Source organism: Pezoporus wallicus, unplaced genomic scaffold (genome assembly GCF_028554395.1).
Source record: "Pezoporus wallicus isolate ANWC-B61680 ecotype Strahan unplaced genomic scaffold, APGP_CSIRO_Pwel_v1 contig_5552, whole genome shotgun sequence".
NCBI lineage: Eukaryota > Metazoa > Chordata > Aves > Psittaciformes > Psittacidae > Pezoporus > Pezoporus wallicus.
In genome coordinates this window covers 2,297,674-2,314,086 of record NW_026640754.1, presented here as the reverse complement: position 1 = coordinate 2,314,086, position 16,413 = coordinate 2,297,674, and the positions used below count along the sequence as shown (strand labels likewise).

The 16,413-nt window shown below is 40.7% G+C and overlaps 1 protein-coding gene across 2 annotated transcripts; it reads left to right on the top strand.

The window, feature by feature from the left end:
- Nucleotides 1–498: 498 nt before the first annotated feature.
- ASAH1 (N-acylsphingosine amidohydrolase 1) lies at nt 499–15,262 on the top strand. 2 transcript variants are annotated; one of them, XM_057420296.1, is made up of 14 exons: nt 499–593; nt 5,077–5,123; nt 5,319–5,409; nt 6,593–6,679; nt 7,625–7,703; nt 8,607–8,681; nt 9,436–9,481; nt 10,925–11,069; nt 12,177–12,231; nt 12,433–12,514; nt 13,137–13,268; nt 13,499–13,622; nt 14,184–14,240; nt 14,903–15,262. In XM_057420296.1, the coding sequence occupies exons 1-14, from the start codon at nt 516–518 to the stop codon at nt 14,990–14,992; spliced, it is 1,188 nt and encodes a 395-aa protein (XP_057276279.1). In that variant the 5' UTR covers nt 499–515; the 3' UTR covers nt 14,993–15,262. The 2 variants fall into 2 exon arrangements, with proteins under 2 accessions (XP_057276279.1, XP_057276280.1); XM_057420297.1 differs by lacking the exon at nt 499–593 and adding an exon at nt 770–835.
- Nucleotides 15,263–16,413: the final 1,151 nt, after the last annotated feature.

Below are 16,413 nucleotides of genomic sequence, written 5' to 3'. Positions count from 1 at the left end.
GGCAGGGGTGTTGGGACTAGATGGTCTTCCAGGTCCCTTCCAACCCAAACTATTTGGTGTATGTGCTTTAGATGGGTGTATTCTCATACTATGTCATTAGACTGTCTCTCCAGTTGCCCACTTCCTGCTCTCTTGAGCAGGCAAGATGGAGAAAACTCCATCTTCCTAACAAAGGCACCTGCCTTGCACCTCTCATCACCACAAAAACCCGCCTAAAATCTCCCGAGGACGCAGAGTAATTACAGTATTTATGAAGTGAAAACAAGTGCCACGGGTTTGCTTTTAGCGTTACCTAAGAGACTCCATTTTAGTTCACATCTTCCCGTGCAGGACTTCTCTCTTTTGGAAGCATGACTGGAAAACACCAAGGAGGGCCGGGGCGAGGGCGGTGAAGCCTGGGGCGGCGGCGGCGGCGGCGGCGGGAGGGCCGGGGCCCGCCTCCTCTGACAGGCGGGGCGGGGCCGTGTCATGCGGGCCGCAGCACCGGGAAGCGCGGAGCCGAGCCGGGAAGCAGGATGGTGGGCTGGGACTGGGCGCTGCTGTGCACCGCCGCGCTCCTTGTGGTGGCGGAGCTCGTCTGGGCGCCGGACCCGGTGAGCCTGGCGGCGGGAAGAGAGGGGGACGGCGCGGAGCGGAGGGGATAGCTCCCGGCTCTCTCCGGGGGGAGGAGGCGGCCGGGGCCGGGCGGTGTGAGGGCAGCCGGCCCCAGGCAGGAGGCCTTTAACTTCACGCGTGTGGGTTCGAGATAGAGCCTGGCTACCCTCACGGACTTTGTAACTTCTAAATGGCTCATCTGACAGCTTTGGTTGCGGTTACAAGTCGTGGCGTTTATAGGGTGTGTTTTACAAGTCCTTACTCATCCCCGCGTTCAATTTCATACACATCTGTAATGTGACTGTTGTAATATTACAGCAAAGCAGAGATATTCAGAAGGAAACTTAAGAAGGCCTTGCTAAAAGTGCATACACCTTTGAATCTGCTCAGTGTATTTGTTATAGCTGTACCCAAGGTTAGAAGTGTGGAGCAGGTATGCTTGGGGTATCCTGGTTTGGTTTTGTTTTTATTTTAACTGAGTAGGTGAAATATTTAACTTTTGGTGGAATTGAGAGGTCAGGGGAGTGGGGAGTTACTTGGAACCTGGTGGCTTCCATCTCCCGCATGGAGATGGAACTGTTGTTGGATGGAACTGTTGAAACTGCTGTTCTTGCTTCCTGATGTGTTTCGTTATTCCCAAAGCTTCAAAGCACTTCAGTTTCCCAATCTTCTCATCCTCTGGGAAGAGGACAGGTTTTTAAATATCTCTGGATCTCAAAATGCTCTTCTGCAACCTGTTTTTAAATACAGTTTATATTAGATACTTAAATATTCTGGGAACATACTACTTCCTGTATTCTTTTGTGTTTGCTATAAGACTTTTCCTAGCAAGTTATATTAATTTCAGTAAAATGAGTGTGGGTTTTGGGAGAGGGAGAACTGCAGGAAAGGCTCTGGAGGACTGTGAAGGTCTGGGTGACCAATCTTCCCTTAGTGCCCTGACTATACAGGATTTTCGTTAACCAGGAGCATGGAAGCTAAATGCCATGAATTACATCTCAGTGGTGCAGACAGTCAGTCCGTTTAGCTTTTGGTTAGGCCCATACTCAACTTCTTGTCCGAACTGCAGATTAAGTTGGCTTGGAACCCCATTTCTTCAGCGTTGCCAGAGTGCTCTGAACTTCCTTGTTCAGAAAGGTGCAGAGCAGTGGGACTGCTGCGGCAGAGTGCTGCACTGGCATCGTCCTGTAGGGGAAGAGGAGCAGGGAGAAAAATTTATTAGGCCACAGAGTTCATAGACAGAAAGATGCTGCATGTAATGGATTACTTTGCCTGAAGGAGATTGAGTGCCATGTCCTTAAACTGTAGAACCTTATTTTGTAGCTCAAAGAGGTCTTTTTGTATTTATTTTTAAAAATGAAGATGGGAAACACTGAATATTCAGGAAGGGTGCTGGAGATGGTCCACCTCAGAACTGTTTCTGAGGGTAATAAAGAAAGTGCTGGCATTCCTCAGACTGGGGGAGTGCATTCCACCTATTTCATATTAATGAAATCAGGCTAAGTTTTAAAATATTAACTTGGCAGTCATTAACCTCTGCATTAGTTTTCTGTACTAGAGTTAATAACTGTCATCACTTGATATCCTTTTCCCAGGTTGCAATTAATCTTGGCAGTTTTCTGGCTGGTTTGGTTCCTCTTCTGGTCTACCTTTTTTTTTTTTTCTTTTTATACAATCAGTTGTAATAGAAATCATCTGTGCTACTTCCATTTTTGTATCTTGTTTCCATCTTTCCCCATACCGTGTTGTCTTTCTCTTCCACTGTGTTCTCTTTCTTTAAGTGTTTGGTCCTGTGCTGCCGCACATTCATTTTTGTATGGTTACGTGCATGCAAATTTGAAAGAAAGAAAGAAAGAGGTTTTAATCGCCACTCAAGAATAGCTGTATTCCTCCTAGGCAGTTCAGTGCATGTTTGAAAAGCAAGTCTATAGTGATGACCTCCTGATTGGAGCCAGCTTCTGCTGGCTCCTTCTGGGACACCCCCTCTGGCTTGTCATGTTGGAAACTCAAGGCGATCCTCTCATCCTGGAAGGCTGCTCCTGCTTCTCAGACAGCATTTATTGTTCCTCTACCAGTGTCAAACCTCTGCGGAGGGGAGGACCTCGCTGACCGAAGAAGTAACTCCATAGCTGTTCATTTCAGGCCAGTGACAAAGTGCCTCGTGGCTTTTCTGTTGCTGTAAGGAAGTATTTTAGGTGTCTCTTTTAATCTTTAACTTGCAGGAGAAGTTTGCAGTCAGTCTTCAGCTGATTGCAGAAGGCAATGTTTTTTTGTTCACAACCAACCAAAACATTTCTAGTTTTCTGGTTGTCTTGACATCTTTTTAAATTACTGCTTATGTGCCAGCATATAGTAGTTTACTTAAGAAACTGTTAATAATATTGGCTTTCATCGGATATCACAATCAGTGCTAGCAGTTTTGGAAGGTATATGGTTTGGTTTGGAGATTCTTGGTTTCTTTAGCTTGCTTTATAAATAGACAGGTGAGAAGTCTAAAATCACTGACATGTAAAGAGGGAACATTTTCTCTGTATCTTTCCCATAACTCGTCCTTTAGCTGTTACTTTACCCACCTTTTTTGTGGCTTAGGTTGCAAAGGGCTCAGAAGATAAAAATAGCTACAAATACAAGATTAAAATCTCAGGAGTGACGTAACATTTGGCACGTGGAACACTGCTGAAAATCCTTTGAAATCAGTTTGCATGGTTGCTACTGTTTCCTCTGCATACACGTGGGCTATACAGACAGATCAACTGAACTTTCATCCACTGCAGATAATTTTTTGTTACAGGCTTTGTCTCTCAAGAAGCATGTTCTGACAGCAGGTATCTCATGAAGGTCCAGATCTGTGCATCCGTTGCACTAGTATGTGTATGTAATGTCACTTTTTCTGATTGATTTTAGTATTGCAGGATGGAAAATTTCAGAAGACTGTTGCATTAGTACTGTTAAGCTTTTGCTTGGCTTTGCACAAAGACTGACTTTTGTTGCCTAATTAGTCATCTGATATCCACCCCCTATACTCCTTGTTTTGAAACTTCCTCATTTTGAAAATTAAATGGCCTCTTCTGTTTGACCTTTTGTTCCAGCTATGCAAAGGCTATAACTGCACCGCGGTGAGATCTAGGAAACACACATAGCTGCTGGTCCTATACCTTCGTCTTGTATGTAGGAGAACCAAAATTCATCCCATACTTTTTCTCAGCAGCTGGAAACAATACAAAAAGAGGACACATGATAGCACACAGAAACCAGTCCCACTTTCAAATTCCTGTTTCCACTTGTAACAAATTATGCCAGTGTTTAAAGCTTGTGACATTGTGTAAGGCATTGTGTTTTCAAGATTAATGCATTAAAAACAGATAATGTGATGAGCCCAAAGAGAACATGGACATTAGTTAGCTTTTTTGTCCAGATAGATACATAGCTACTAAACATCTTGTGTCAGTTTTTAATGGAGCCAGAGTGCATTATAAGGACACATTAGTAATATAATTAGTAAAGCCAAATAAATATTGGAAATCAAAGTGTGTGTGAGGAGTGGTGGAATGATCGCTAAATATTTTTATTTCTGTTCTGTCTCCCAGACACTTGTGTCTTGGAAGGTTTTGTATGGAGTCCTGGAATAGCGTGTGTACCTTTCCTTTTTCCTAGTGGGATATACTGTGCTCTTAGTTGCTTACTGATCTGTTCTGATAGCTTGGGGACCAAGTCTGGTCTGTTCTCGACTGGCTTGAAGCACAAGTGTGGCTAGTAGGCATTCACTTGTATTTCACTGGGTAAAACATGTAGATATAATTGTAGCATGTATATGCATATGTTTACATATGTATGTGCATGCTTTATGTGATTGATGGGAAAACACCCTTGCATTCACTTTGAGAATGCCTGAATACAGTCCTCAAACTTTCATTTGTAAGTAAGGGTTCTCACAGGAATGAAGGTAACTAGTTTTTAGTTATATTCCTGTAATGTGCCTCTCATAATATTTAGCAGCAGTTCAGCATCACTTTCCCACACTAAATAAGAAGTCATGCCATGTAGCTCATTGCACAGAGTAATTTGCCTAGAGTTCATCGTGCTTTCTCTGCTGCAGCTGCACAATGCAGCTTAATGCTGAGCATAGTTATGAATGATGCTATAAAATGTGATTATGAACAAACTGGTCAGTGCTGAGATTTAAGGTTTCTGAACTTGTCTATAGAATATGCTTATTCAACTCTTTGTTTAATCCCACGGGGTAAAAATGTGTCTGTATATTTATGGCAAACTTGTGCTTGCCTTGGACTAAGCTGTTGTTTGTCCCCTACCTCTTGTGTTCTCCTCTGCACCCTTTCCAAAGTCCCAAGACTCTCTTTATTATCAACTCATCAGGAACTGAATTTGTTGATTAGTCCTAGAGGTTTAATTCAAATTTAAGGCTGATAAAGTAATAGTGTTTTAACTAAGAAGCTGAATTGTAATGGTTTGCTGTCTTTACAGTATGGAGAAGAATGCAGGACTAAAACATACCCTCCTTCAGGGCCAACGTAAGTAATCCGTTTCAACTTGGCTAACAAATGGCAGAATAGTAGTGATTTGCAAGTCTGAACAGTTTTGGGGTTTTTTAGTAACTTGTTCCTTTGCATCTGTAAAAAATGCTAGTTACAGGTGGGAAGCACCTATTTTGTCAAATGTTTTTTCAAAGCCTTCTTCAAATTTAAACTTTGGTACTTATCTTTCAGGTTCAAAGGGAACATACCCACGTATGTCATAAATCTTGATTTACCTCCCAGCAAAAGATGGGATAACTTGATGCGCGACAAAAAGACAGAGGTATGAAATTCAGAGCTTGCTTTGAAGCTTAGGAGGTATAAAACTAGCTCATAGCCTGTACTTTGAAAAAAGGTTTGGAAAGGAATACCTGTGCTAAAGTTCTCTGAAAGGGATAACATTTCTACTTGACTTTTTTATTATGACTCTAGACTAAAATAATTGCTTGAGTAAAACTTCATTCTGTTCAGCTCTTGAGCTTGTAGCATCCAGCAAGTAGGGGCACTGATGTTTGGGATGTAGAGAAATAGAAACTGATGCAGGATAAAGCAGGCTTTCATTTATCAAAGTCCTTTACTCATGAAGCAGTACAGAATAAAGAGGAGAGGAGTACACAAAAGGGACAGCCACAGCAAAATGAAAGGAAACAGAGGCAGCATCCCTTCTCTGCACATCCCTGCTTCTCTCAAAACACTGCAGGAGATGCTGAAGTGAATTTCCTGCGCTTTTCAGGGGTGCTGCTTCCATCACTGGTGCTTACAGAGCAGAAATCATTTTTAAAATACTCAAAACTATTTCAGACTATTTAGAGCAGCTTCTTCTGAAGGTTGCTGGAAATTCAAACCAGTAATGTTTAATTTCCCCAAAAAGGCCAGGGATTTTTGCTATATCCCTGCTAACTTTGACCTTTCAGCTCTGAAGGCCAGACAAATTCTACTTACACTATAGTATTTATTTGAAGTGTTGGAAGCTTCAGGTTTACCTTGAATTCTAACAGGTTCTCTCTCTCATGTACTTAGTTAGATCACATGGAGTGGAACTCTGTGGCAATTCACATGTTGCAGATGGAAAGCATGTACTTCTATAAGAAATTTATTGAGTCTTTTTGGCTTCAAGAACATCAGTGCTTAAGTGAAGAGCTTTTAATTAACATTTTTAAAGACAGAAGAGTGCAGCATATTAAAACGTGATCAAAGGAGCAGAAGACAAGGATGGCTTTTCCTTGTAATTCTTTTTCTCTGGTAGAAGTACACGTCAGAGGTAGTCGAGAAAGCTACTTGAATAAAGGTTGAAGAATGACTCTTTAATGAGGAGTTAGGGGTGGTTTTCTCAGCAGGAACACAACATTTAGCACTTGCCTTGAATACGTATTTTTCACCAAAATGATTTTTTGAAGGAGTTCTGTTAATATTGTAGCAATCCTAATGCTCCAGATGTACTCAGTAAAAGCTCTTGTTCTTTTTAGCTGAAGACTGTGGTCCAGAATATTAAAGATATAGCAAATACCTTCTTCCCCAGTGGCAAAGTTGTTGACATAGTGGATAAGAAAATAGTAAGTATTTTCAGCTTAAGAACTTTATTACTGTATGCTCGACTACCAGAATTGGAGTGCGCCGCTAAATCTGGCAGTTAAGAACTTCATGAGTGATAATTCTTCCAGAACAAAAATGCTGTTTCAAAGAGTTACTCTGAAATTTTTCCTTCTTCCTACTCTGAGCTACTCTGAAACCATCAAACCTAAAATGCACACATCTCTTCCTCCTCTGAATTTTTCTAAGATCTTTTCAAGTTTGGATCAGTCATGACAGACATATGCTATTTATGAAACCAGGACATTGCTGCAGCAAAACACTTCATTGGAATTCTCTTGGCTATGTTCAACTCCTTTTAAACAGTAGAATAAAATCAGGTTTTGAAAACTGTCATAAATATCTGAGTAGAGAGACAACTGACCAGGTCTCACCTTACAAAATAATTTGGTTCTGATTAAAATAGGCTTGGGCATGGAATCAGAACGGGGGAACACAGTGTAGCACTAGAGACAGCATAAGGTAAGATTTGTCCCCCATCTTTATTTACAGCAGCCTTAGGTCATACTGGCCATGCTTCATTTGTATCCCTGTGTACCGGAGTAGGGTTGACGTAAATGTAGCATCTACAGTAGTAGTAGTGACACTGTGTGAAAGGTAGGGATTCCCAAAAAGTCAAGCTGAGTTCTGGTTGAGCTTTTAGCATGTAAGAGTCTTGCACTCTGTTCTGGCTGCTGCTGCTAACGATAATAAAGATACTGTGCTAATCTCTGTTGTTCACACATCAGTATTTTGATAAGTAATAGTTTTTGCTTTCCCCAAGTACTTGTCATCCTCAAGTTTTACAAGCTGCAGAGGAATTCAGTACTCTGTATTTGCAAGAAGGGTGTACTCCTGGGGAGAGATTTGTTTTAAGTAACGGAATAGTATTGATTTACACAAGTAATGTACAAAACTTTTCCTTTCAGGTTCACCTGACAGCCACACTTCCTTATCCTTTCAATGAAGAACTTACAGGGATTGCAAATTCATCTGGGATTCCTTTGGGTAATATTTTCCAGCACTCTGTTAACATTGTGAAAAGCCAGACTCATTTAAGATTAGTATGTGTACAACCTGCCCTATAGTTATAGTCATCTGTGACTATAACAAATAAATTATTAATGAAGTAGATAAAGCAATAAATTGCATGTCAAACTAAATGAAACCAGAAACAGTATTTTGGAGGAGAATGGCAAGAAATCACATACGCCTTTCATCAGGCTGGAAATTCTCTGTAGAGCTGTAGCTTCTCGCTTCTGAGTTTTGGGAAATGGAGCGAGTTCCAGTTCCTGTGCACCAGAATTTGAGGGAAATGCTTCATTCTCGTTGGTTTCCCATTCAGCTGTGTGGCTACTGTTGACATACCAAGAAGGCAAGGCTTAGTTTCATGCTGTGCTTTCTTTCACTTTGCTACATCCTCCTGCCTTCCTTCCACACTTTGTGAAAAAGAATGCCATTCCAGTGAGAAATAGACATTGAATTCTTCCAGAATTGTGACAAAGAAGATCCCTAGACCTGCTTCCACTGCTTCACCCATACAGGAGCAGCATACCTGGTGTTAATCAGCAGCTCTTCTATGCAAGAGTGGTATATAGAGTACATTTCTTCTTTAAAGTGAATTTTATAGCTTGTTTTGAAGTTTCCAGAGGAGGAAATAGCAATTACTGTCAGTTTTCTGTATGGTAAAGCAGAAGACCAAAGGATTCTGATCCTTCTGTTTGCCTTTCAGAAAGCTCTTGATTTTGGTGAAACAATCATTTCAGTGCTCAAATGAGATTTAAACAGAAATTCTTTAGAGAAATACCATAGAATGTTGAACTTTGCAGTATATTTTTTTCTTACCTTTTTTTTTTTCTCTGTTCATGGCAAAAGTTTCAGACTATTGAACTTTGTTTCTTTTTGTTCTAGGGGAAATTGTTATTTTTAACATCTTTTATGAAATTTTTACTGTATGTACATCAATAGTGGCGGAAGATAAAACAGGTAATGCAACCCAGAATTTACATAAGAATCTTTTATGTAGGAGAGGGTCCAGGTCAATTAACACAAACGTAGTCCTTCTCAACTGCAGGCAAGAAGGTCTGGTAGAAGAGACTAAAAGCAATGATAATAAAAAGGTATTCCTGACAAGAGAGCAAGAGATCACAGTTGTCTGAGGTTAAAAAAAAGGAAAAAGTACCTTCAAAGATTACAGTAGCTGGCATTTGTTTTTCTAGGGGAAAGAAACACCAGCCAGACATCTGATACTTTCTCAGTGCTATGAGGGGTTCTAGTGCAATCTGTTTTGCATCTAGTTCCTAGTTATTGCTCATGAAAATGGATAGCCTGTTCTAAGAAAAAAAAGACTTCTTCTGTTACTCAGTTCTGCTGCCCTTGTCTGTACCTGTTCCAGCTCAGGAAATGTCTATGGGGTTCTCAGAGGGCTTACGAACATCTCACTTTGAGAGGAAGCTCAAGGTAATAGCATTGCATTAAGATAATGTGGAAAGCATCTCAGGCTGAGAGGGACAGCAGTTTACAAGATTACTGGATTTCAATTATGGCAAAACACTTCGTTAATCCAACCCCTCCCCCCCCCCCCCCCCATTTACTGGGCTTATGAAAAGGGCAACTAGACAATGGTATTTTCCTTGCTTACTTTCCCAGGTATTTTTCCTGCTTATTTCCTGATTTTCTAAGCTGAAATTTATGTCTCTTTCTTTATAAAATAGTGTTTAATCTTTTTATTGCTATACAGGGAAGCTGTACCATGCCAGAAACTTGGATTTTGGACTTTTTCTTGGGTAAATAACCACACTTTCCATTATTTGTGTTTGTTTATTTTTAAACCCAAAGGGAAAGCTGAACTTGAAATTTCTACACACATTCTATGAGTCTAAATGATGAATTGGATGTTCGAACTGTGACAAGTAGTTCTGGATTGCAGGTTGTGAAAAAAGGGCTAAAAAAATCCAACAAAAGGGTAGTTCTGCTGATCTTATGTCAAATTAGTGCAAGTGTGTCAAGAATGACTTTGTAAAACAGTTGTGTTCCGTGATACTTAGTGTTTTCTCAGCTTCAATTAAAACTGTTACTAACCAAAGAAAGGTCCATGTGACCGTATCTCCGAGGCATGGTTTGTTCTTTAAATGGTGGGACAGAAGCACCAACTGTAGTGTACACAGAGAAATGTGGATTGGGTTGAAGCTTGGTTTTGTGGTTGCTTTTTTTTCACCCAAATTCTTCCCCTAGTTACTGTACTGTGCTCAACTGGCACTTCCCATCATTCATGACTTTGACTCAGAAGCCAGTGCTTTGTACTCCACCAATCTAATATTATCATTCATTTGGATATAAATTCTAGTTTGGTGCCCAGCACTGGATTCTTTTCTAATTTTCATTTCATACCTTGTGATCATGTAGTTCTATTATCCCAGTTTATTGTGTAATGTCACACATCCAGATGGCTCTCATTGCCCAGATGGAATTTTAATGTCCATCTTCTTTAAGATTCTTACCTGCCTATCAAAAATCTTAACGTTGTCAGCTGTGACTCCACCTATTCCTTGGTTTGGCTTGTGTTGAAATTCTCACACTAGTCAGAAATACTGGGAACATGCTCCCTGAAAATTAAAGCAACTTCCAAAGTTGCTCCCAGAACCTGATTGCTTCCATAGAATTTAATGGTCTGCTAAGTGCACTTTAGCACCCTGTTGCCTACAAACTGTTCTGGCTTAATTTACAAACTAGACTAGGGCTTCCCTTAGGGTAGAGCAAATCCAATAGTATGTGGTTTGTTTTCTCCCTTTGAAAAGTCAGGATTTGAGGGAACCAGATCATTCTGCTGCAGAACAAGCTGTACATGCTTTCAGAATACAGTAGGTGTGATGTCACAGGTAGTACCTGTAGCAGTCTCCTTTTGCCAGCAGGAATATAAGAAAGTTATGTGTGTCAAAGCAAACCAGCTGTATCGGTTGTGCTGTTTAATACCGAGTAGTGCATATGCTCTTGGTTCAAACAAAACTGGGTTCTTTTCACCGACTGCTTTTGTATTTAGACTTCCTAATTGTGTGTTGCTCGTGCTGCTACCGTAACTGCTGAGCAGTGGTGTTGGCTGACATGAGTAAGATTAGAGGACAGGCATCACACAGGACAGGTATCACACACAGGAAATCTGTGTGCTGTGAAGGGAAGTTTTAAAAGCTGCTGAGGGAAGGAGGTTTCAAATGCTGTACTGTCTTCTGCAGGTGGGATGTTAAAAATAACTCCTGGACTTTAACTCGGGAACTGAAGCCCATAGTGGTGAACTTGGACTTCCAGAGAAACAACAAAACAGTATTCAAATCTACAAATTTTGCAGGATACATAGGCATGGTGTCTGGAGTCAAACCAGTAAGTAAGGGGAGGGAGGGTTGTCAGTTTGTTAATAACACTTCGGGCTTCCTTTTAAGATGTAGATTTGCCTGCTTTCACTCTCTGCCTTGGGTGGTTTTTAATAAATGATATCCTAATTGTTCTGGTACACTGTATAGCTGTTTGAAGAAAGGTAAAAAACCCTCATGCCAGACGTTGAATTCTGACTACAAACAGAAGTGAACACAAAGAGCTCAAGTGGTTGGAGTTTCTTGCTAGCAGAGGGATACTGCTGTGATCCCAGAGGTGAAATGGCATAGCTGTGCTATTTTAATTCCTTCTCTAATCCTTGGAAAAGGAGTCCTACATTGCAAGGTTTTTTTATTATTTCTTTTTTTAATAGGCACCTGAAATTTGGGGGTTATCTTAAGTCTTTATAAAACAGCAGTGGAGAATATGCCGAGGTCTCCAGCTTACCACAACTCCTTTCCTGCATGCTCTGGCTTTTATCCTCTATAGCAGGTGGCCCTTTTTGTAGCAGAGCATTTCTGGCATAAATCCCTGCATTGTATCCATTTATTTTTTTACTGGTCGAATAAACTGGGAGCAGTCCATTCTGAAAATAATCCAGTGTAGATGAATTCCACTTTCCTTCAAAAGAAACTAGTTGGACTGGGATTTGAGTTTGCATTGCATGTTGAACTGCATACAGCTGCATGCCCATGTGAACAGCAATAACATATTAGGGTGTACTTAACACTGGGACTGAAATATCTACCTTCAAACTGAGGCAATATTCAGAGGTTTGGGAAGAAGGTAATATACAGCAGGGGAAGGAAAACTGGTAATCCGGTGGTGCAGCAAGGACCAAGAGAAAAATGTCCACAGGCTTGACCTGCTTAGCATATAAGCATGGTTTGCTGGGTTGCTGTGCCCAGGCTGGAAGACTATGAATTACCATTTCACTTCCTCAAGCAGTGGTAAATTAGGTTCTTCTCTGCATGGGCTTAATCTTGCAGCCCAAAGGGGAAAAGTCTAGCGAACAAGAAGCTCAACTGGTATGTGAACTGCGATGCTGCCCCTTGTTTATTACTGACATCAGTGGGGTGCTGATGAATGGATGTTGACTTGTTTAATGCTTTTCAGGACTTGTTCACTCTGACAATGAATGAGCGTTTCAGTCTTGATGGTGGTTATGTTGGTGAGTAATGCTTATTCCTTTCACTATTTCTGTACAAGTTCTTCAGACCTTGGGCATACCAGTTAGCTTAATAAACAGGCACACAAATGGTGAAAAGATTCCAGATGAATAAGATAAAACACAGTTCACTTTAGAGGCTGTGAGAGTTAGAATAGCATGTGTGAACCTTCTCAAATTATTGTAACCAGTGCTGTTTTGCAGGAATCTTCGAATGGTTTCTTGGTAGAAGAGATGGTATGTGGATGGGCTTTCTTACAAGAGCAATACTAGAGAATGCTACAAGGTATTTCCCCCACCCACTCACACTCAATATTCTGCTGCTTTAATCTCCTTTGCTTTCAACTGGCATGAACACTGTAGATGTATCTAATGATCTTATCACTTGGTATCTAATGATACAGATACCTTCCTAGAAGCCTTAAGATTAAATAGTTCTGGTTTTGCTGTTAGCCTGTAGGAGGGAGAAGCATCACACATGATCCCTTAGAACTCCTCAAATTGTTTTCTCTGATATATTTGTTCCAATGAACCTATTGGCATCTGAGTGTGTAATGGCAGCATTCTGCATCAAAACACATCTGAAAGGTTTTTTTAGGAAGTAAACAGCAACAAAAGCTCTCACACAGTAAATGAAGTAGATGGAGTATGACACAGCATGTACATTTAAACCAGGAATAAGATGACGAAAAGCGTAGAGTACCTCCCAACAACCATACTTTAAATACAAAAGTGAGTAGAGGTGCTTTGCTTAAATGCATTTCTTCATTGTGATACAATCTCCTCATGTGCATGAAAGGGGAAGAAAGGTGCAACTACTGAACTGTTCTTGGGTCTGTGAAACTCATTTTTCTGTACTTCAACCATTTATGATGTTTAATAGTCCAACACTACTTTGTTATCTGCAGTTACCAGGATGCAAAAGACAAACTGGCAAAAACAAGACTGCTGGCTCCAGCTTACTTTATACTGGGTGGAAAAAATTCAGGAGAAGGGTGTGTGATAACTCGTTCCAGGACAGCCACTCTGGATATCTGGGAGTGAGTATGCTTGACCTGACACCTGATTTGGCTTTCCAGAAGAGGATAGGTTCCAACAATAATTGCATCCCATGTTTCTCGGGACTGCTGTTGTCCAAGAACTCACTTCAGCATTGTCGAAAAATTCCACAGGAACCCTAAAAAAAAATCTGCCCGTATGTAGTATATACTATATATGTACTTCCTGTATACTTAGAGAAGCAAAACACAAACATACACCTCTTTTCCAGCCTTGATATCCAGAAAGGTACGTGGTACGTCTTAGAAACAAACTACGATCGCTGGAAGCCTCCACTGATCTTGGATAATCGCAGAACACCTGCAATGAAATGCCTGAACCAGACAACACAAGAGGTAAACATCTTCCCAATACCTCTTCTTGCTTCTTTGAAGCTTCCAGGCTCCAGTACTGATCTGACACTGGCCAGAGCAGTCGGGGCATTTGCAAGCACAGCTCTAATAACAAAAGTGGCTAACGGTTTTGTAGCAATTTGTCTGTGCTCCTGGGTAATGAAGTACCAGCTGCTCTTCACACAAATGGGTTTTAGTTTTAGAGTTCCTCTTCATGTAGGTGGGTTTCTTGCAAGCATGTTCTGCAGCTGCATGTGCAGGAGGTTAAACAGGAGATACGTTGAGAGAGATTTTCAGTGTTTCCTGGGCTGTTTTAACACCAGTGAAATTCAAACACATGTTGTCAGGCAGCAAACATTGACACTTGGGTGTCCTGTGCTGTACTGAGATCTGGTCTGCTCAGGTTTTTGCAACCCATATTCTTCTGATCTCAAGATGCACAAGTACCATGTACTCTTAAAGCTGTATCTTACCATCTAATTGAGCAATAACGAAGTTACAGTTTTGAGCATTTACACTTACAGGTTAATATCCCTTACCATCAATGTGTTATTTTCTTTTTAGAACCTCTCCTTACCAGCAATTTATGATGTTCTTTCTACAAAGCCTGTCCTCAACAAGGTAATGCTTCTGTTTCTGCAGAAGGTTTAGAGTGGGGGCAGACTTAACTACTGTATGTCTAAGGAGGAGGTCACAGTGGTACATTCAGAGTTTTTTTAGGTGAAAATGTGCATAAAAGTGAAACAAATTCCATGCTTACTTTGTGAAAGCAAAAGTGCTGTTTTCCAGAGGCCCTACACCTTTAAAACTCTGAGCAGGCTGAGCCCTTTTCTCCTAGCAGGCTCTGGTTTGAGGCAGCATTTGCACTATAAACATCTGAAGGACCCTTCTAACCTGAATTAACCTGTGGTACATGCCTTTATAAGTAGCGTGGAACAGGTTAACACACCTCATGGTTTAGGGCATACTACATGCACATTCTTCTTGCAACAGAAGATGTTTTAGTCTGAACTTGAGGTTTTGGTGTTTGGGGAGGGGGGAAGGACTAGAAGGATGGAAAGAGTTTTTGAATGATAAAGTTTAGTTACTGTATTAAGTGGAAGCAGCATTCTTGGGTGAGGACACAAGCTGTGCATACTTGCATGTTGTTGACTGAATAAGATAAATGCTCATTTTAGTTGAACAGTTCATCTAGTATCAGAGAGAGTTTTTCCACTAATTGCTGTAATGAGGCTCTGTCTTTTTCTTTCCCTTTTCTCTGCTTCCTCCCACCTGCCTGACAGCTGACTGTGTGCACAACGCTGATGGAGGTGGATAATGGCCATACAGAGACTTACCTGAGGGAGTGCCCAGATCCCTGTAGCCCTTGGTAGTCCTCTACCTTTCCTATGTTGGAAGCTGCTTGTCAGAGTTGGAGGTCATCCAAGAAAAAATAATTTTGGAAAAAGATTCCTCAAACTCCTCTCTTCAGAAATCTAATGGCTACATAGAAATGTCAATGAGCTTCTAACAGTGGGGGCCCCACAGTCACAGTGGACTTTCCTGCTTTCTGACCAGCCATTGTGCTGACAAGAAATGTATACTAATGAATGTCTGGTTTGATTTCAGCCATTTCTGACAAATGAGTTTAGCAGCTGGCTCTAGATCTCTTCAGTCTTGGCAGTGTTCTTTGTTTGGTTTGTTGTTGCTTGTGGGTTTGTTATTTTTTCTTATTTGGTTGGGGTTTTTAGACTTCCAAAGCACACAGGAGTTAAAATTGCACTTATCAAGCATGAAAAATACTGGGTATAAGAAGGCCATCTGGGAGGAATGAATAACAGAACTGTACCCTAAACACCCTAAACACATTAAGGTGAATTGCTAGTGTTCTCCAGTGTAAGGAGATTTCAGAGATAACCTGTTATAAAATAACCTACCAGGTGTCATACCTACACACAGAAATGAGGTCTTAGGGCAATACCTAAAATGAGATCTGAGCCAAAAAAATGTCTTTTCACTAATGTAAAGATACTCTGCTGAAGCTCTTTCTTGGCCCAGTAACAATTTTTTAATACAGATTATTCTGTTGTCTCAAAAAAATAAATACTAATACAGTACATATTGTTAAGAACTACTTTATTTCACCAAGTAACAAATGCACTGATTTTGTACCTCAGTGGCAGTCACTGTGCATGTTACATAGCACATGGCAAAAAAATCTGTTCTGTCTCATACAATCTCATAACAGTGTGATTTAGATCCGGGGAAGATGCCTGTATAGTGTGATACGCAGCTTCTGGGACATTTGATTCATATAAAGCACTTAAATCAAGTCAGATAATACAGTCTGTACCATTAAGAGCATATTGTGTACTTCTGAGGTCGCACCTTAATCTGGCAGGGGGTTGTTCAGGTTTATTTGGAATTAGTTGTGTAACAGCCATAATCAAATTACTTTGTCATTTAAAAATAAGTAAGTTTACTTGCTTAATGAGCCCTGTCCCACTTTAGCATATGTGGAGCAAGGCAGTGTAGACTATTTACAGTCATTAACTAATGAGCTTTTGGTATGTCCCTTGTGCAAGACAATCCACATTTCCACACTGGAAATCGCTTTACAATTGCAAAAGCACAGCTAAATCCTGTGGATGTCTGGCCAGAGCCTGAATACCTGTGCCTGCTGTTGACTAAAATAAACAAAGCTGTTTAGAAATAAAAAGCCCAACAACTATGTCTTATGGGTCTGCCTTATAGGGAAAAAGTGTTGAATGTGATGAATTGTTTATTGATTTAACCTTCGCCTGTCAACTCTGAA

Coding starts and splice junctions, on each gene's coding strand:
- ASAH1 (XM_057420296.1), top strand. CDS start 516: ATGGTGGGCTGGGACTGGGCGCTGCTGTGCACCGCCGCGCTCCTTGTG. Junction 594..5,076: donor TCGTCTGGGCGCCGGACCCG/GTGAGCCTGGCG, acceptor CTGTCTTTACAG/TATGGAGAAGAATGCAGGAC. Junction 6,680..7,624: donor ACATAGTGGATAAGAAAATA/GTAAGTATTTTC, acceptor TTTTCCTTTCAG/GTTCACCTGACAGCCACACT.